This window comes from Carettochelys insculpta, chromosome 5 (genome assembly GCF_033958435.1).
Source record: "Carettochelys insculpta isolate YL-2023 chromosome 5, ASM3395843v1, whole genome shotgun sequence".
NCBI classification, from domain to species: domain Eukaryota; kingdom Metazoa; phylum Chordata; order Testudines; family Carettochelyidae; genus Carettochelys; species Carettochelys insculpta.
The window spans coordinates 107,500,152-107,521,287 of NC_134141.1; the positions used below are offsets into that span (position 1 = coordinate 107,500,152).

The 21,136-nt window shown below is 43.2% G+C and overlaps 1 protein-coding gene across 2 annotated transcripts in view; it reads left to right on the plus strand.

Moving 5' to 3' along the window:
* Positions 1–8: 8 nt before the first annotated feature.
* The window catches only part of GOLPH3 (golgi phosphoprotein 3), a 48,546-nt gene continuing 27,418 nt past the window's right edge, over positions 9–21,136 (plus strand). Inside the window, exon 1 of one of the 2 annotated variants that reach the window (XM_074995706.1) lies at positions 9–421. In XM_074995706.1, coding sequence (XP_074851807.1) covers positions 206–421 — 216 coding nt within the window. In that variant the 5' untranslated portion in view covers positions 9–205. The remainder of the gene's footprint in view (positions 422–21,136) is intronic. The other variant, XM_074995707.1, reaches the window with a different exon arrangement.

Consider the following 21,136-nt stretch of genomic DNA (forward strand, 5'->3'; position numbering starts at 1 on the left):
AGCCCGCGCCGCCATATTGGAGGAGAAGCCGCGGCCGCTGCCTGCTCGGTTGCTCCTACTGCGGGGGGGACCCGGCCCGTCTCTCCCGGCCGAGCCCTCCCTCATGCGGCCCCCCGGCCGGCCGCAGCCCCGGCGCGGCTAGCGAGAGCCCAGCACCCCGGCCCAGTCCCCACGCCGGGCTTTCTCCCGCCCGCCCGCCGGAGCCATGACTTCCCTGACCCAGCGCAGCTCGGGCCTGGTGCAGCGCCGCACCGAGGCCTCCCGCAGCGCCGCCGCCGCCGACAAGGAGCGGGTGGCCGGGGGCGGCCCCGAGGAGGAGGGCCGCCGCGACGAGCAGGGCGACGACGAGAAGGGCGACTCCAAGGAAACGCGGCTCACCCTGATGGAGGAGGTGCTGCTGCTGGGCCTCAAGGACCGAGAGGTGCGGAGCGGGGCGGACGCGGGTGGGCCGGGGGAGCTGGGACCTGGCGGGGGGGGGGCTAAGATCTTGCGGGGCAAAGGCCTGGCGAGTGGGGGGGAGGTACACTGGGGAGACTGGGGTCATGGGGGGCTCGAGGATCTGAGGTGGGGGCTGGTACACGGGGGGGAATAAAGGCCTGGCGGGGGGCGGGGTTGGTACATGAGCAGGCGATGGGGGACAGGGACCTGTGGCTGGGATCTTGGCGGGGGCAAAGGCCTGGCCAGGGGAGACAAGGACCTGGTGGTGGGGGGAAGATATCCTGGGGGGACCGGGATTTAGGGGGCAGTCAAGGACCTGATGGGTGGGGGTGGCTCTGTCTTGGGTGGGGGGCAAAGGCCTGGTGAGTGGGGAGGGCCTGTCAGGTGGGGAAGTGCTGTTTGAGTGGGCAGTGGGGGCAAGTCCTTCTGGCTGGGACCTTGGGGGGTGGGGGACAAGAGCCTGACCAGTGGATGTGCGGGACTGGATCTCGTGATGGGTTCTGGGACCTAGTGCCTGGGGAGCCTGGGATGGTTTTGGGGGCGGCAGAGGCCTGGCAGGTGGGTGGAACCTGGAGTCTGGGGAGGTTAAGGGCCTACTGGGAGGGGGAGGGAATGAAACAGGTAGCAGGGACAAGGATCTGGTGGCTGTGGATGCAGTGGTTTGAGCAGGGGGCAAGAAGTGGGGGCTTAGATCTTGGGAGAGGAGCCTCAGATTTGCTGGGGGGGAGATTAGGGAGAGAGCCCAGGACCCCATTGTATGTGGGGGCGGTGGATGGGAGAGAATGCGTAGCTTAGGTCCTGGCTGGCAGGTGGATAGAAGGCTGGGGTTTTAGGGCATATGGTGGGAGAGCTAGGATTTGGGGCAGTAACCAAGAATCTGGTGAGGGGAAGGCTAGGATGTGTGGTAAAGGAAAAAACTTAGGATCTTGTAGCAGGGGCTGGAATGCCTTTGTCTGTTGTCTTTGAGAGGAGTAGTGATTCTGGGGAGGAGAGGGCTTGGGTGAATGTAAGCAGGATGGGGACTTTGGGTTTAGGGATAAAGGCAGAGACCTTGTTGGTGGGTGGTCAGGAGTCCATATACTATGGGTTACTAGGCCAGAACTGTGACATTATACCCACCCTCTCAAAGCTCATTTGGTTTCTGGTGTATGGGAGAATGTCTCCATTCCATGTATTTGGTTTCATGCAATAAGATGGAATTTTGTTGGGTTGGGTGCTAAATTAATTAGATTGCCAGTTTGGAGATGTAGGTGTGGTCATACATACATTTTGCTTGAAACAGTTCTTGACCGTAATCAGTTCTAGTCTGCTGTACCTCTTTAAAATACCAGAAGATATGTTTCTGACAAAAAGGGGCTTCAGACACTAGGAATGGGGTAAATGCATTAATCGCAGTAGTGTGCAGTTTTATATTGTTTCTTTAATTTAAAATTTGAAATTTATTTTTAGTTATGTTTGCAATGTGATTATAGAAGTGTCTGGTTCATTTCTACCAACATCTTTTCTTTTTCTTTTTGTTTCTTTTCGTTTTGTTTCGTTTCTTTTCAGGGGACAAAGAGGTTTAAATAGCATTAACGAAAATAAATCCCTGTAGGAACAATCCTACAAAAGGGGATGGATTAATATAGTACACATTATATATGAATGCTGGTCTTTCATTCAGGTTTGATGTCACCTTTAAACTTGAAGTTCTGATCTGCTTTTCAGGCAAACTAGCAAATGCAGACAGCTGTGCAACATCTGTTGTCCAGCAGGACCATGGATTTTGCAGGCTCAGAGTCCGGGGGCTGGAAAGTGGAAGGTGCCAGCCACACCAGCAGCAGGAGCCTAGGGAAGAGCAAGCTGGTCTGACAGCAAGCGGGGGGCAACAGCAGCCAGGGATCCCAGGCCACGAGAAGGAGCAGGGCATGGGCTGGTAAGCTGGCCTCCCATCGGGGTAGCAGCAGCTTATCGCCAGGGCCAGACAGGAGGCTGCAGCCCAGGGAAACTGCAGTCAGAGCTGTGCAGAAAGGTGCAGGCCAGGGAGCAATGTCTCATCCACAGGGCTGGGTGGGAAACCATGGCCCTGGGAAGCGATGTCTGGGTCTGGGCCTTGGTGGGAAACTGCAGCTGGGGAGGGGTGCCTGGGGAGTCTGCAGGAGGGGAGAAGGGGTTGGGAAGCCATGGCAAGGAGCCCAGGAGCAGGGGCTGAGACCAGCAGGGAGCAGAATCGACCACATCTGCTCCAGCAAAATCCCTGGTCCCAGACCCTTGACATCCTGAGGGTGCCAGACTAGAGAGGTTGAACCTGAACTGTTAAATTGTATGTGTTCATTAATAAAGTCTGATGTGAGAGGAGACTGCTTTCATTATGTTTGTACGACTTTTGTTGCACAACATCTAAAATTAAGTAATCTAATAATGGTTAGATTGAGAAGCAGCTGGTATAACTGACACATTGTTAAAAACAGGTATATGAATAGTGTCTTTTATTAGATCCCTGTTTCCTGTCTCTTGTGTGATACTTACTGTTTTAGTCCCTGTTCTTGTAATTGGATCTGCTTGGGTCGGACTTTGCACTTTTATGAAGTCCCAATAAGGTCATGAGCCCTCACACGGACCACCTTTGTGAATCTGATGGCAGGTATCACGACTTTATGCCCTGGTTCTGTGTACATTTGCACATTCTTAACTTTACACACCAGAGTAGTCCCACTGAAGTAAGGGTAAGCCTGTGCTTGAAGGCTTTACAGGATTGGGCCTTAGATTGTAAGCTCTTTTTATTCGGTACTGTCTGTATGTGTGTGTGAGAGAGAGAGAGAATAGCAGTTAACACTTCTTGGGTGTTCCCAGAATACAAATGATCAATAATTGAATTTGGCCTCACAATTCCTTTTGAACAGAATGGTAGTTAGGTGTAACAAAACTGTTTTGTCTTTCTAATAACTTCACGTCCCACAAGAGACTCTTAAGGACAAGGGCAAAAGCAATATGCAGTTATTAAGGTTTGTTACGTTTCATGGAGGTAAGGTGTTTTGTGTCTGTTTTGCTGTTCTGTAAAAGTTTCTGTCTTCAGACCACTTTCAGGGGATACTGCCAATTTAAAATTACATATCTTTGAAAATATTTTACCTTCCATTGCTACAAGTAACCCTTATGTCAGTAAGCAAAAATTGTTTTCTCTTTTTTCAACTAGTCTACTTTGTGCATTTGGCAGCAATTTTTATGGAGGGTCAGTTTAGCTCTTTCTCTCCCTGTGGTTGATTTCATATGTTATTTGTGTAGGTCTTTCTCAGAGTAACAGTCTAGAAAAAAAATTAAAACTGGGAAAGTGTTATGAAACCACAGAAAGTGGTTGGGAGACTTAGGAGCAGGCATAGTACCCAAAACTACTTTAGACACACTTTGAAAATTGACTGAATTTCAAACTGAGTCCTATGTGCTTACTATTGTGAAATGCAATCAACGTCAAACAAAGTACTTGAGTGTTGAATTCTGAAGTTTTTTGTGGCTAGCGTAGCTTTATTCAACTAATATCACATGTTCTCCTAAAAGTTCTAGCTACCTGTCAGGAAAAATTGGTTCAAAATTTAATATTCATGTCTTAGCTAAATCAATAGCTCTATTGTTTCTTTTCTTTGAAAACTTGAGAGCATGTTGGAAAGAGTCTAGAAAGATATATGTTAATATTCTGTAAATATAATTTAATATAATCCAAACTCACCTAAACTGCGTACAGAAGGGACCCTGTTGAAATGGATGCAATTTGTAATTTAAATATGTGGTGAGACTTTACTTCTAAAACAACTTTTTGGAAAAGGTTCAACTAGCAATCCAGACCTTGGAATTTTACACCACTAAATACGTCTAATGCATTGTAGCTTTCTTTGTGGACCCAGTCAAAAGAGAGGCACAACTTTAATTAAATCATAGCAGAACTCTCCATTGGTACCTGCTGTGTGTAAATGCTCTGTACTTGGTCAGTAACACTTGGTACATCCTTGGTATGGAGAAATTTGCTTCTTTTAAAAAGGAAAAATACTTTATTTTAACCACTTGCATTTTCTGCGTGCGGTATACCCATGTCCAGAAAAGTCTGTTGGTCTTTGATTTTTACATGTGATATTGTTCATACAGTCTGAGTTCATTTTTATTTATTTTTTATTTTGTTTTATCCGCATGTACACAGTCATTCTGGATTTTAATAACAAAATAGCTTACAGAAAAATAGTTAAAGTATGCACACATCCATGTCTCATGCATATTGTATTATAAAATATCTCGTTACTGAGGTCCATGTAGGCAAAATACTGACTTACACAGGTTTACATGTTACTTTCATGTGTGTAAGCAATTTTCCATAGAAATATTATCTTTGAGTAACAAACTTCACTGTGACATTCTAGATAAAAATTAAATATTAAAAATTTTTGTACTGTGGATTTTGGAGAGACGGGATATAACTTTTGTATGGAAGACAAAAGAACTGGCAAAATGATGGCCAAAAGAATAATACATGTTTATGATCATTTTTGAGGATTTGTGGGTCTGTAGCATACACAGAACGTTCAGGATCATATTTTTGATTACTACAACAGTGCTAAATTGCTGCATGGTAGTTTTCCATTATGTGTGCATAATTGTCCAGAAATGGTGGATACAGTCAGTAGACACGATCTCTTTCAAGTGCGTGTTATGAAATAGCAATGCATCTGAAGATATCTGAAATAGTTAGTGTAGCTTGAACACTGTATGAGACTGAAATATTCTAAGTCTCTGAGATTTCAATTATTAGCAGCTTTGCATGCTACTGGGACAGTGGAGACTAATGTTAACGGGCAGATGGGTGTCCTTGGGGGAATATTTAATGTATTGGAACACAGTGCATAATTAGGATTCTTTAGGCATCATCACATCTTCAGGAAATTCTGAATTCCTCTGGAAACCCTTCAGAAGTTAAGCCCTAAAAAGAAAGCCCAGTTCACTCAAACATTTTAAAGCAGTTGATTAAAGGAATTGCATATTCCAGAGTGTTTTAGTTTGCTTTCATTTCCCATTTTTAGTTTTTGTGCTTAACGAGTACTTTACTTTTGCTTTTGTAAGTCCAAAGTTTTCTTGATGCTGTGATTGATAAATTGATAAATGATAAATTTTTGATTAACAGAATTACTGTTTAATAAGTAGCTGGCTGTTGCGCATGAACATACAAACTGATAATGATGATGGACCAAAATAACTCCGCTAGCCTTACAAATATTTCGCAACTCTGATAATCTAATTTCCAACTCATGCCGTATTCATTCTTTTCCTCTAGCTTTGCTTTCAATTTTTGTGCCTATTCCTTAAATACAGGGTCTACAGTAATCCCTCAATTTAAATCAAAATTTGCATAAATGGGGCTGGGGGCTTAGGGAGATGCCCAGAATTCCCCCAGCTCGGTGAAATCGGGGAGCAGCAGCACTCTGCCGCCATTCCAGCTGCCCACTTTCATTGGCTGGGAGAAGGAGTGTGGCTGCTGGCTCTAGCTGGGAGAAACTGCTCTGTAGGCAGTTGTGTGCCTTCTGGGCTGGGGTGTGTTGGTGTGTGTGTTTGTTTTTCGATTTGCACTTAACTTGCGTTAATGCTAGTTAAGTGCAAATCAAAATTGCACTTCTTGAGGGTTCACTGTATTTGAATTTATTTAGACAGTTATGGTCATCTAATATAGTACAAGCTTCTGTGACACAGAGGTGTTCTTTTTGAAATAGGATGATGATGGCCTGTTACAGCAGTAGATGAGAAATCACTGAAATATTTTTATTTTACTATATTATGCTGTAAGATGGTGCTTATGAAAGGAACAGTTTGAGGGTTATCCTTTGATGGGCTTACTAAAGCACTTAAGGAAGTTAGAGAAATAAATATAGGGAGGATAGGAAAGTTTGTTTTTATAAAAGTGTAACTTAAAAGAGTACTATAGACCAGTTTGTTCTGAACAGCTCTTGGCTGTCTTTTATACAGTCTTTCACTTTGGGGTCAGTCCCTTTGAAGACTACCAGCTAGTGAACTGGCTGCTTTCCGTAGTAGTTACTTGCTTTTTTTTTTTCCTTAAGTCCTCCTCCTAAAAAAAGCAAATCTTTTCAATCATAGCAATATGTACAAATGTTCCCGCAGTCTTTACAGATGTGCTATAGCTGATGTATTTGGAAAAATGACAAATCATGAAACAAGCCTCTGTGGGTCCTCAGTTTTATTTTCATAGTGTAAATAATTGATATACTAAATACAGATACAGTATTTTAGCTGATTCCCAACTGAAATAAAAAATATTCTGTGGTACTTACTATTATATATTGCAGTCTGCAATTTAGATAAATATAGTAATTTTACTGTAGGCTACAACTGTGAATTTGTCTTGGCACATGCGTACCAAGAATTTTAATCAGGAATTTGTGTAACTTAGGCAGCACTTGACATTTCTTTACTCTTTATGGGCTAGAGACTGGACTGTAATTTACAGAAGAAAAGTGATGTTAGGTAAGGGGTCTGCAACCAAAATAGCAAGAAGAGCCTTTTTTTTAAATTCACTTACAAAATCAATACTTCAAAAGCTGCAATGCATGTGAATACGAGACAGTCCTTAATCATAACGTCAAACCATACTTTTTGTAGCTCCTATTTTAAGAACAGCATGCACACAATGATTTGTAATGGTTATAAAGTTTTGTTTCTTTCACCCCTGGTTTGGTGAGCAAATGAGGACAAGGAAGACACTACACCTGGGGATAGGTTTTGACGCAGGCAGGAGCAATGTTTGCATCAACCCTCTGTGCCTCCCACCTCTCCCTCCCCATTCCTGGGCTTTACCCACCTCATCCGCCAAATCCATCCCCTATCCTCAAGATTTACCTCCCATTCCACAAACCTTCACCCCCGTCCCCATCCCCAGGTTTAACTCCTCTTCTAGTCCTTGAAATTACAGGAAGGATGATCCTGGATATAGGTATCTTTCACCCATATTAATAGTTCTTGTCCTTGCAGAAATAGTATTGAGTATTCTTTTTAAAATTTAATTAATTTTTCTTCCTCCTGTGCCTCTTGTGCATAAGGATTAATGAGTTCTTTTATTAATATGTAATATTTCTTGGATAAGAAGTTTTTCCATACAAACCTGTATTTACATACGTAGCATGTAGAATGTTTTTCATTACAGGATAATTTTGATTTATGCGATTTTGACTTTTGTGTTACTTGGAGTAACGTGAGTCGAAATCAGCAAGTGGTTTTAAGGGAACCAGCAAATCTACTCTTATTGAGCTCCACCTGCCATCTCCAGCCCTCAGCTCCTGCATCTGGAGGAATCTGGGGAGCAGCTGTGCTGCCTGGTCAGTCTGCCCCCCCCCCCCCCCCCCGCCACTTGCAGGAGCCAAGAAACTCCCCTCCACTTGCAGGAGCCAGGAAACTGACCAGCACTGCTGCACTGGTCAGTTTCCTGGCTCTAACAGGTAGGCAGCTGGGAGCTTGGTGCAGTAGCACCATGCAGTTTCCGGCTCCCCGCTACTCACAGAAGCTGGGAAACTGACCAGCACTGCTGCGCCTGGCTCTGGGCGCTCTGCTGCTCATGGGAGCAGGGAGCCAGGCGCAGCCAGGACAAGGATCCCTCCCCACTTACGTGAATTTTGTCTTACGTGTGGTTGCTCAGGCATGCAATCTACCTGTAAGTCAGGGGGTTACTTGTACATAAGTTGGACCATTAAGATTAAAAATAAGTATCTAGCAATCTGTTTTCCCTCCTCCAGCCCTAGGTGTTAAACACCTGCTGCTTCAGTGGACATTAATAGCATTTATCTATATTAAACAGTTTTGCAAATCAAGCTGGTAGGTTCTTTTCTTCTTTCTCTTCGATATTTATTTTAGTAACTTTGTCATCAGCCCTGTAGTAGACATTGGCTTTTCAACCAGTGTCACAATCTGCTTAGATGCAATTCAGGCACTAAAATAGTAACCTGTGTGGACAACTTTAGCTATGAACTGAGGTGGCCTCTATATAACAGCCAGCGTTCACTATTCTGTTATGTTCTTAGTGCTGGGTTGTGTAAGAATGATTTTACAATGTACTTTCAACCTGACTTTCTGTGCTGTTAGTGGTACTCAGTCTTTCATTATCCTACAATCTTAACTGTGGAGATTTCCATTCTTGTGAAAGGCATCTGAGGGCAGACTGGATCTCTTTGACTTGGCAGGGTTCTGAAGCTGCCCCCTTTACACCTCACCCAGATTTCTCTGTCTTCGAAGCAGCACAAACTATAGGCTACTGATCTCTGGTGACGGCGGTAACTTAATTTTTGAGGGAACCTGCAAATCTACTCTTAATTGAGCTTTGGGCTAAAAGTTTTGCTCAGCACTTTCCTGTCTTGCACCTGTGCCAAAGGAGGCAAGGAAAGAGAAAATTCAGAAATGTTTGCTCAGCCTGTCACAAAGAATCTACAGCAGCAAATGAGAAGTCTGTACTCTGGGGAAGATCTTATTTCCCCAATTCCCAGCTAGCGTGTGGTTAGTGACAGCACCAGGGTGTCTTAGTGGGTTCCAGTGAAACATTGTCTTTCTGGAGAAACTGGTAAACTGTATCAGTCACACCCCTTTTCTTCTCCTCCTGTGCCTTACCCCCTCCAACTTGGGGACTTAGCCCATCCCTTCCAGTGGAGAAACCCTGTTTCTTTTATCCCTGTATGTAGCCTCAAGGTCTGATTCCCAGGTAGATGGCTGCGTGAAGGATCCAATTCTCAAATGCCTTGGAGAAAAGGGAATAAAATGACACACATTGTGTGAATCTGATTTCTTCTCTCCACAGTTCACTAGAGAATCTGGGACTGGAATTGATGATAACCCTGAGCTCTGGGTTTGACTTTGGCTTGAACAAGTCAGAGAGAGATTAAATTAAAAACTGACTTTCTTGTAATAAGAAACACAGATAGATATTCAGAAGCAAGAAAAGGCCAAACAAATTGTTTTGATGTAGTTCAACTTGACGAAGTAGAAGTTTCCCAGTGGTATCAAGGAACAAGAAACTCACTTTCCTCCGTGCGTCTCACTTTTGAAAGAAGGAGATCCTTACCCTGAGGATCCAAAGCGGAGGTGTCAAAGAGAGACAGTCATCTGAAACAGAATGTTTTTGCCTTAAGTATGAGTAGCGTATTTTCCTCTGTGTAGATGTGGTAAATGTAGAATCTGAGGTCCAGGACTCCTGTAGATTGTACTCACTGTCAAAGCCCTAAGGCAGCATTTCCCAAACTAATATGGCCATGGACTGCTTTGGGGGTTGGAGCATATTGATGGAACACATACATTCTGGTCCCAGGGAGGGGCATGTGTGTAGGTGTGTGTTTCATACCAAAAACTAGCTGCATATAATACTCAAAAGTTGATTTAAGAGTTAAGTTTTATTAGAAGTCTTTGTAAAATAAAAGAACAAAAAAAAAAGAGAGAGAAAATTATCTGAATGAACAACTAATGTCCTTCCTGATAGGAAGACTGTTAGCAACACTATAATTGAGTATAAAAATTAAAAATGAAGTAGAAGCCCAAAGTAAAACATCATTATAACAGCCAAAAAAGTATGATTAGTGTTGTCCTTTTGTGCAGAAATAGAAAGGATACTATTGTTCAAAAAAAGACTGTCCTGCCTTAAAGCTTAAATTTTTTTAAATGAAAAAGAAACGCAGAACAAGTTAGGTATAGAAAAATATTTTTAAATTGTGTATTTTTATAAATTTATTTTTACAGAAAACTACTGGAAGATAAACCTAAGTAACATTTGACAGTTTTTTAATGAGAAGAGTATTTTTCATCTCTGTTTTGGCACACATAGTAACTGTACTATTATGAATGTGTTATAAATATTAATACACCTACAATCTAAATACTATTCAAATACCTTAGTATTTTTGATACACACATAATTTCTTATATAAATATTTTAGAAGAAATATCTCTAGCATCAAATTTTTTCACAGAACACCTGTTGATGTTGTGTGGAACACCAGTGACCCACAGAACAAAGTTTGGGAAACACTGCCCTAAGGATATGTTTTCTGATCAAGGTACCAACCACTTCCTGAGTCCAAGACTGTAACTCCATTGGTAGGCAAGTTTTTACCTAACGAATCCATCAGCTCATGGGAATAAGGGGACTTCGAAGTAGGCGGGGTCCTTTCGAAAAGGAGCCCCGTCTGGAAGAGCCGCGCGGCGGCGAGGCGCGTCAATTTTGAAGTGCCGCGGCCGCCCGCATGCTAATGAAGCGCTGAATATGCATTTCAGCGCTTCATTAGTAAACTTCGAAATGGCCATTTGCGTGGCCATTTCGAAGTTTGGGGCTAGTGTAGACACGGCCCATGAGTATTAAAATAGCCTATTATAAGGTGCAGTTACAGCGCAACTTTAAAGGTCCTTTTATGCCATCAATATTATCATGGTTCTAGTTGTGGGTAACTCACCAGAATGCTGTGAGGGCGTATAGCTGCTGAATCCTGTGTGTTCTAGCATCATCAACTAATCCTTGACCTTTACCAAGTGACTTTTTATTGCTAGGCCACCTCTGTTTGTATAAACCAGGTCATCTAGGTAAAAGTCAGCATATTGTAGAGTGACCTTCCAAAATTAATGAGAAGTCTTGTGGTACTTTATAGACGAACAGATTTTTTGGAGCATAAGTTTTTGTGGGCAGAGACCCTCTTCATCAGATACACAGGACTTGTCGTTTTTGCAGATACAGACTAACATGGCTACCTCTCTGATACTTCTAAAATTAGACCTTTGTCACCAGCCTTTGGAATTTCAAATTAAACATGGAGAGAACATGACAACAGAAAAGGTGAAAGATCCATTATCCAAAATGGAGTCTGTAGTTTGAAGCCAATACAAGTTTTCTTCTATATGGGGGCTTGGGCCACCCCTCTTTTGATATATGTTCTATCGATTGTTTCAAATGCATCATCCTTATTAAGATTTATCCTGGCTTGGACAGAGCAGGGGGTGGTTTCCTTAAAGAAGAAGCGAATTTATAGAACTTCTGGGAAGTTTGTTTACCTTTATTTTTGCACTCCTAATATTTTTCTCTAAGGAAATGTTGACTTGCAACATGTTGGACATAAATTTCCATTGAATCACAAAGAGAGTGTGTTAGAGGCTGATGTTTCAGAAATACATAATTTGTTGTGACACTTTTATTGTAATCAATTTACTGATTTAATCTTCTTTTCCTCAGAGAAATGGATTTTTGTGCTGTGAACATCATACAATTAAGATAGTGAGGTGTGTGTGTTGGGATACAGGGAAGGGCAGACAAAATCTTATTCTCACATGGTAGTTGAGTTTTTGAGCCACTCAGTCCTTTTACTGATACTACAGATTACTTCTGAGAAGCTGCAGAATGAAGTTGTCTCAGGTGTCATATATAATTGAAGGATCTGTTACAAATGAAAATAGGTTTACTTTATAGCACAGCTAAATAGCTGCATTAATAAGAAAGTATTACCTTACATTACAGCACTAGAACAGTGGTGTCCAAGAGAAATTTAACTAATCAGCACAGCCGTCCCTGTCCATACGCCTCGGGCCAAGCACACCATGAGATTACTGACTTGAAGCCATGCCATGCCATGCGAGCCGCCTGGAGCTGAAGCCCACCAGGGCTGCCACCACACATTTCCCCCACCATGTGGTGGGGTGCATGCATGGAGGGGCACCCCACGTGTGACTCTCTTGAGCTACATTTCACCATGCTACACTGCCCCATTCACCACAATGGGGAGCATATTGGACACAGGGGCGCAAGAATTATTGTTCTGGAAAGCTTGGGGGAGAGTGTTTCCTTATCCTCTAGTAAGGACAAAAGTTCTCATCTGTCCCTCTAGGAAACAAGAGGAAACATTATTTAAGAAGGTGGGATGTTTTTAGGTAAAAATTTAGGAAAGAAAAGTTTCCCGTTTGTTCTTGGTTGAAATTCTTTGGTGTGTATTGTGTAGGAGGTTTGATTAAAATGATCATGGTTGTGTCATTTGGCCTTAATGAACAGGAATCTTATTTCATCTGTACATATAGGACCCAAAGAGCCTCTTACTTTGACCACCTCAGCCATCTAAGAAAATGATCTTTGTGAGATCTTAGAGAGAGGTTTGAGTAAAAAATGAAGCCTGGGTTAAAGTCCTGAGTATGGTGGTGGTGGTCACAATGATCAGGATGGCATGTAGCAGGACATGTTAGAGAGGAAGGTGGGGAGCTCTGTGTTGGCTATGTTTATTTTGATTTGATGGTTAGACATCCACGAAATGTCAGAGAGAGAGAGCCACTAAGATTGTAATGTGAACAGAGATAAGGTACAGAGGAGGGGACAGGACAAGGACCAAGCCCTGTGGAACCTCAGTAAAGTGGTGGGAGGAAGAGGGAGTGGAAAAGGGATCCTCTCAGGTCATTGGAGTAGGAGGAGAACCAGGAGAGGACAGCCATAGAAGCCAAGGGAGGACACGATTTTAAGAAGGGGAGCGTTGCCAGTCAAATCAAAGGCAGCTCATATGTCAAGAAGGATGAAGAGAGACTACTGATTCTGTGTTTTTGCCAGGAAAAAGTCATTAGAAAACTTCAGCAAAATGAGTATGAGCGAACAGCAGAAGCCAGATTGGAGAAGTCTGACAGAGTCTGTAGAAGAGTGGCTGTTAAGTACAGAGATGAATGGGACCAGGGATATGCAGGTTGTACCTCCCTGATCTAGCACTCTGGGGACCTGAGTGGTCCTAAATGAGGGAATTTGCCAGACTAGGGAAGGTCAGGCCTCAGGGCTTGCCTGGGGGGCCACCCTTCCTGGCCATACAGTTCCCAGAGGAGGCTCTTCTTGGGCTGCTGGTGAGTCCTCTCACACCAGCCCAGCTCTAGGCCACTGTGGGGCTGCCAGTGAGAATTCCCAGCTGGGCTGCCCACCAAACTCCCCATCCCCTGCTGGGATCCCCCTGTGAGGCTACCAGCAGAGCTCCCCAGCCCCACCCAGCTCCTCACCACCACAGGGCTAATAGTGGGGATTCCTGTCCCTGGCCAGGCTCCCTGATGGATTCCCAAGACCCTGCTGAGCTTCCCCAGTGGGGCTGCAGGCAGGACTCCCCAGCTCCACTTGTCTCCCTGCCGGCAGAGATCCCTGCCTGGCGCCTCCAGCCCCAGCTGTGCTCCCTGCAACAGGGCTGTCAGTGGGGTGGAACTTGCTGCAGTGGGGCTCTCTGATCCATCCAGGTGTGTGCAAGGGAGTTCAGGAGATGGTATGAATTTACTGTGGGAAGTGAAAGGGTTAAAAGAGGAAAACAGATGAGAAACTTCTGGCAGGGGAAGGGGTGAAGATCATGTTATATTAATTTTCTGTTCGTTTAGGGACAGCAGTAGGGTGGCTAATGAAAATGAGGATATGAAAGTAGCAAGTCAGACTACTCAGTGGGACTAAATTGGGGGCCTGGGTAATCTCCATCCAAGAATGTTCAAGTAATTAACACACGAAATTGCAAGCCTTAGCAAGAACTCTTTATGAATCTGTAAATTTGGGGATTGTACTCTGCAACTGGAGAGTGGCTAATAATGGTCCTGTTCTTAAGAAAGGTAGAAAAGGTGATCCAGGAAACTACAGGCCTGTACGTTTTACTTCATTTGTGTGGAAGGTCTTAGAACATTTGGAAATAGAAAGCATCAAGGTAAGAGAGGCAGACCCCACAGAGAATGGATAGATGATGATGCAGACTGAGAACAATGGAAAGGAATAGTGAGAGAGGCATCAGACACCAATGGGCGCTGAGCCCATGGTTGATGAAGATGGTGACGAGGTAAGACTGGATTTACATTGCTACAGGCAGCTATTTATAGCAATTAATGTATATTTTTCACCTTCACATGACCATAGGAACTTGTTGGCTTTTATTAGATGAGGATCTAGCACATTGTAATGTTAAAACAAAAAGCAGTCAAGTAGCACTTTAAAGACTAGCAAAATAATTTATTAGGTGAGCTTTCGTGGGACAGACCCACTTTTTCAGACCATAGCCGTCCCAGAATAGACTCAGTATTTAAGGCAAAGAGAACCAAAAACAGTAATCAAGGAGGACAAATCAGAAAAAAATGATCAAGGTGAGCAAATCAGAGAGTGGAGGGGTGGGAGGTGGAGGGAAGGTTAAGAATTAGATTGAGCCAAGTATGCAGATGAGCCCCTGTATTGACTCAGAAAATTCCCATCCCGGTTCAAACCACGTGTTAATGTGCCGAATTTGAATACAAAAGCCAGCTCGGCTGTTTCCCTTTCCAGAACAGTGTGATGATTCCTTTTCAGTAACACACATACCTTTAGGTCATTGACAGAATGCCCCATTCCATTAAAATGTTGACTAACTGGTTTGTGGATCTGGAGTGTTTTGATGTCTGTTTTGTGGCTATTAACCCTTTGTCTAAGGGAGTTAGAAGTCTGTCCAGTATACAAAGCATCTGGGCATTGTTGGCACATGATGGCATATATAATGTTAGTAGAGGAGCATGAGAAAGCGTCCGTGATTCTGTGAGTAACCTGGTTACGTCCAGTGATGGTGTTTCCAGAGAAGATATGTGGACAAAGCTGGCAGCGGGCTTTGTTGCAAGGAAAGGTTCCAGGACTGGTATTCCTGGGGTATAGACTGTGGCTGTTTGTGAAGATCCTCATAAGGTTGGGAGGTTGTCTGTAGGAGAGAACAGGCATGTCACCCAGGGCCTTCTGGAGCGTGGCATCCTGATTAAGGATAGGTTGTAGGTCTTGAATAATTCGTTGCAGTGGTTTGAGTTGGGGGCTGTAGGTGATGACCAGTGGTGTTCTGTTCTTGGCTTTTTTGGGCCTATCTTGGAGGAGCTGGTCTCTGGGTATTCGTCTGGCCCTGTCGATTTGTTTTTTTGCTTCTCCTGGTGGGTAATTCAGGCTTATGAATATTTGGTAAAGATCTTGTAGTTTTTGTTCTGTTAAGGTTATGTCTTCAGTACGGGAAGGATCAGTGCTACCAGTTCTGGAGTTTGATTTAGTGTGCTTGGTAGGAGCATGCTAAACCGAATTCACATGGCACACTATTGACTAGGAGCTGGAGCAGAAGCTCAAATTAAGGTACATTGACTCATAGTTGGAGTTGCGTATCTCCATTCAACCTTCCCCTTTAGTTTAGACCTGGCCTAAGTTATCCAAGAATAGAGCTGGGGCAGAATAGTCTCTCTAAGAAGATCCCAACTATCAAACTTCTTGCCAGAGGACATCCAGTTCAACTCAAGCCTACAGTGATCTTTCAAATGAAGTTCTTCCAGAAGATCTCTTCCAAAAAAAAAAAACTTCTTTTTAAAGAGTAAATCCACATACAGAAAACTGGATTGAAAGATCAATCCACTCTTTCAATAGCGAGTGTCCACACAGCCCCTGCTCTTTTGAAAGGACAGAATAGGGATCAAAAAATATGGTGCCATGAAGATTGCTCTTTTGAAAAAAGGTTCCACAGAGTGTCTACATGTGGGTTTTTGGTTTTTGGTTTTTGTTTTTTCTTCTCTCCAAAAGCAGCTTTTGAAAGAAGGTGCTCTTCCTGATCCAGGAGTGGAAGAGGGCTTTCAGAGGAAGCATCGCATTTTGCATATGGACACTCCGCTTGTACTTTCAAAACAAGGCCTGATTTTCTGGAAGGGCTAGCTAATGTGGATGCAGCCTAACTGTGTTCAGTTCAAAATGTGATGCTCATCTTTTCTATAAAGCCTTCCTCTTCCGAAGGGAGGATATAGCAACAGCTTTAAGGCTCCTCCCCTGCCCCACAACTTTATTGTATAGACTCAAGGTGGACACTTTCACTTTAATTGTCAGATTTTCAGAGATTCATCTGTTAGGGTGCTTTAGAAAATCGGCATTATAAAAATGAGAAACAACAAAAAAAAAAACACTATCTCATTACAAAATCTCTCTCTCCCTCTCCCCCGTCCCGGGTTTTCTCATAGAATTGTTTTCTAGTTTACGAGAAGCATCTGTCTCTTATATTCTGCTTTCACCGATCTACCTGGGCTGAGCTATTTCTGAACATGTTGTTAGGAAAACAGCAGTTCAGGCAGTCTGTTCCAATACAGGGAGCTTTTGTGTATCAGTGCATTACACTGCAAATGGAAGCAGACCATATAAATGAAGTTTTCCTAAACATATCAACAGATGGTGAGACTTATCTGCTAAGGAGTCAGAGTATTACACATCAACAAGAAATCCTTCAAAAACCAGAACTCAGAATTCATTATGTTGCAGCCTGCTATGAATAAATCCTGTAATCTGAGAAAGCAAGAAGTTATTGTTGTAAAGGTTATTTAGCAGAAACAAGAGCCATTTATAAAGCCACCTCTGAAGCCAAACTAAATGCAGCAAATTTGAAATTATTCCAGTTAAATTATGGGTAAAACCTATATTGTAAATATACTTCAATAATTTTTGCAACCTTTACACTGAGAAAAGCATAGTTATGAGAGTTAGTCTCTTTTCTGCACACAGTGCAGTTCTGAAGGATCAAAAAGCATTTCTGTTATTTCCCTTTTCTTCAGACTTTTCAGAGCATTATTCTTGGATTACTTTAAAAAAATATTCAAGTAAGCCATTTCCAGTAAAAGGATAACTGACAGATCCTCATCTCTCTGGAAGTAAAGATGTATTTTGGTCTGGATAATCAGTTACATGAAACACTGTACTATCCTTAAGATAACTGTTAACTATTGCACTTCACAGTAACATTATGATTTCTGCATAACTGATAGATTAATTTTTTAAACAAGACATTTTCCCTCAATTCAACTCCTGTAAATTCAGCCTGTGATCAGAGCTAACCAGGCTGCTAATTTGATTTCCATATTCTATATCTACTCCTTAAGGATATTTAGGTATTCTGAAAAATACTGCACTGCTGACAATGGACTCTCCAGCACCAAGGAATTTGGTAAGCCACTAGTACAGAGGGTCCCCAAAGTGTGGTGCGTGCCTCATTAGGGGCAAGAAGGAATAACCAGGTGGAGGATGGGAACAACACCTAGGTCCTCCCCATCCTCGTCTGTGTCTTTGGTTCCCAGCCCTGTGCCTGGCCCTGTCCCCAGCCTCAGTACAACTACACTCCTGGCCCTGAGCCAGCCCCCTTTGGCCTCTGGCTTCAGCTGTATTCACAGTCTGAGTCCAAGACCAGGAGCCCAGCTGCCAACCCCTACCACAATCTGTCTGCAGTTCTGCCCCCTCGCCTTAGCTCTGGTTGCAACCCCATTCCCATCTCGGTCCTCAGCCCTTGTCCTTATCACTGTCTGTCATTCTTCCCTGGAGCCATAGCTCTCCTCCCACCTGGCTCTGGGAGTGGTAGGGGTGCAGACAGAAGTAAAGTGGGGCATGGTCCTCAAAAATGAGGGAATTGCTGCGTTAGTGCATCTCAAACATTAAGCAACAGTTCAACTACAGATAGCATTTTAGCTAAATAATATGGCCAATATTATTTAAAAGCAGATGCCTAAAATTAACCTCCTAAGATTCTTTTTTAGGTGTCTGAAAGCTGAGTCTTCACCTACAGGCTTTTGTCAACATTACTGTGCAACACAGTCACCTAAGCAACACAGTTATACCAGCTTAGCTACCAGTAACCTGTGGGTTTCTCCTGACAGCATAGCTACAGCCTGATAGGGAGGTGGGAATACCTGGGCTGACAATGAGTCTCCCAACTCCATAGATAGTGTATTCACTAGGTGCTGCAGCAGTGTTGCTGTTGCACGGTACCGGTAGACAGGCCCTGGGTAAGTTACCTAATTTTCAAAAAGGCTCAGAACTTATAAACTCCCACTGCAGTCAGGAACATTTGAACATTCTGTACCAATACATTATATCTATCTCTAAACTTAGGAGCGTGATTCAAAAAAACAAAAAAGACAAATAGTTCAACTGCTAGCAGTTTTTGCAAAATTGGTTCCAGACACTGTCTCCAGGCCCAGCTTTTATATTTTGCTCTCTGCTTAAAACTGGGTGTTCCACTTAAACTTTAGCCATGTTGGTGGTCATTAGCTTAGAAATTAACATTTACAGCACCAGTTCGTGTCACTGTGTATAAAACATAAAAAACATCACTTCCAAATGTAATTTAATTAAAATTGCCACTTGAGTCTCCTGTAGCACATATTTCACGAGGGGTATGTAAACCTGACCCAAAATTGCAAAATCTGTGTGCAGCTTGCTGAGGTACTGTTTTAATAATCAAAAGTTTACAACGGGCAAGTTATATTTAGCTATTGCGTTGTCTTCACTAGGAAAATAGGTGCTTTTAAAATGCCAACTAATACACGATAACACTGCGGTATAGACAAGGCATTTTCAGTTTTAACTAAAAGTAAAACGTGGTGATTGCTTATGGTAAACCCATCTCAGTCCTAAAGTTTGCTTCAGTCAACTAACATGTTAAAGCGTGCCTTGTCTAAAGTGTAGTGATAGTTAATATGTTGAAAATATAACAAGCAGTCCTGTAGCAACTTAAAGACTAACCAGTTTATTAGATCATGAGCTTTTGTGGGTAAGACCCACTTCTTCAGGAGATTGGAGTAGGCAGTTAGAATCAAGGGTTTATATAACAAGGAGGGGGTGGGGGGTGTGCAAAGGAAGGAGGAGTTGGGGAGGGCATTACCTGACTAGTAGGATGAGGAGATGAAGCAAATTAAGGATGTGTCCCATTCCTGAGACTTTCAGGGCTGGTAAGGAAATTGCCCTTGTAATGCATAAGATAGTCAAAATCTCTGTTAAGGCCTAATTTAAATGTGTCAGATTTGCAAAGAAATTTCAAATATGCAGTTTGCCCAATTGTAGCCTTGAAGGCCATTTCTACATTGTATTCAGTTTCATTTAAGTTTCGTACGTAAAAGGAGAGTTTCTCTTGGTAAAGAATGAACCAAACTCAGAAGAACTCAATGAACCAAACTCAAATGAACTCAATTACCAAAGGCAGTTTAGAGCACATTGACTTTAATACAAGAAATAGATTTGAAAAATAGGCAATTATAAACTAAGTATTTTGTTTAGCTGTGTTATGAAAAGGTTGGCTGTTACTATGTAATGCCTTGTTTTCTGCAGAGCTTCAAGATATAAAAATCTTTTCTTGTGCCAGTACCCGTGTGATTTCCATATCATTAAGTGGTCTTGTACAATATGTGTAAAATTGTCCTCATTGTTAAATTGAAGTAATATGAGTCAAACTACAAAATAAAAAATGAGCACCTTAGTTTTTTTTTTAAACAGTAAAAGTTTACTGTTGGAATGATTGTAAACAAAGCAAGACCATATTGACTTCAGGACTCATTTTTTGTGATGCTTAGGTTGAGAGCTTTTTAAAGTAGTACTCTTTGGAAGAATAAAATAAAGAACACTTAAAAACAAATTGAAGGACTTGCTTGAAAATGATGAAAGATTATCCTGAAATTCTAATTACCAGATCAGAGGAATAAATCTTAAAGTCTGCATTTATTTGCTTTCATTGCTTTTTTTTGATCAATATTAAGGGAGGTAGTGGCTACATGTAGGCTTTTACCATAGAAGTTCTCAAGTAGTGGGTGATTTGTCTTGTCGTGTTCTAAGTGGATGCTTGCCAAAGTGTTCCTTATCTCAAGAAACTAGAAATTTTATGGATTTGAACATAAATGATTTTTACTGTCAAATCATTCAGAATGCAGCATCACAGATAGCATGCTTGCCGTATGCAGAAAAACAAGAAAAATTGTGCTGTTTTGCCTAGTTGTGACTACTTTGTCTCTTCCCTTTTTGGTTGGTAACCTTGAGTTTAGTTCCCCTCCCTCCCATAACCCTCATCCCATCTTGACTCCTCCCTTCCAGACCCTGCACTCCAAACCCTCCTGCACCTTCATCCCATCCAGACCCCACACCCCCATCCTGTTCCACCACCCCTCTCCAACACCCCCCAGTCACACCCCCACCCCTTCCCACTCCTGTATGCCCCTCCTGCTGGGTTGCCTAACCCCAGCCTACTCTTGCACCCTCCCTGCCACCCAGACCCTCCAATTTCCAGGCTGCTCCTGCACACACTCAATCAATCTCTCTCTCTCTGACACAACACTATAAGCCCACTCCTTGGCAGTCCCCTCCCATGCTGAGCCCCTCATTCCTCTCTCACACCAGCACCTAGAGGGATTCACAAAATGTCCTAGCGCACCCCCCACCCCCGGGCTAGTGTATGAGGGGCAAAGTTTCATTTTTTTGTTTTTCAATCAGGGCAACATCACTGAGGGTGGGGGGGGGTTGTTTTGTTTGGTTTTACGTTGCTTCTCACTTGTGTGGATCACTGACTGATTTGTTTATAGGTCAGTGGCCCCTGACCCAAACAAGGTTCTCCACCCCTGCTTTAAACATTATTATGCTTTGTGGAGGTATTTTTCCTATGCAGAATTCCAGCCAATCAGAGCAGTGGGATAAAGTCTCTGGACCACCCTGGCTGGGGGAACAGCAACAAGCTGTAGCAGCACTGTGCAGAGCTGCTTCCTGCCCCCTGCCCTCTGGGAGAACCTGTGGGCAGGATCCTGCCTGGCTTGTCTGATGTGGCCTGCGAGGCTTGGGGGCTCCCCATCCCACTGCGGGCTGGATGCTGGGGAGGGGAGTTATAAGCCTTAGGGTTCATACTGGGGCAAGCCACAGTCTGGATCCAGGCCGGGCATTCCCCATCCC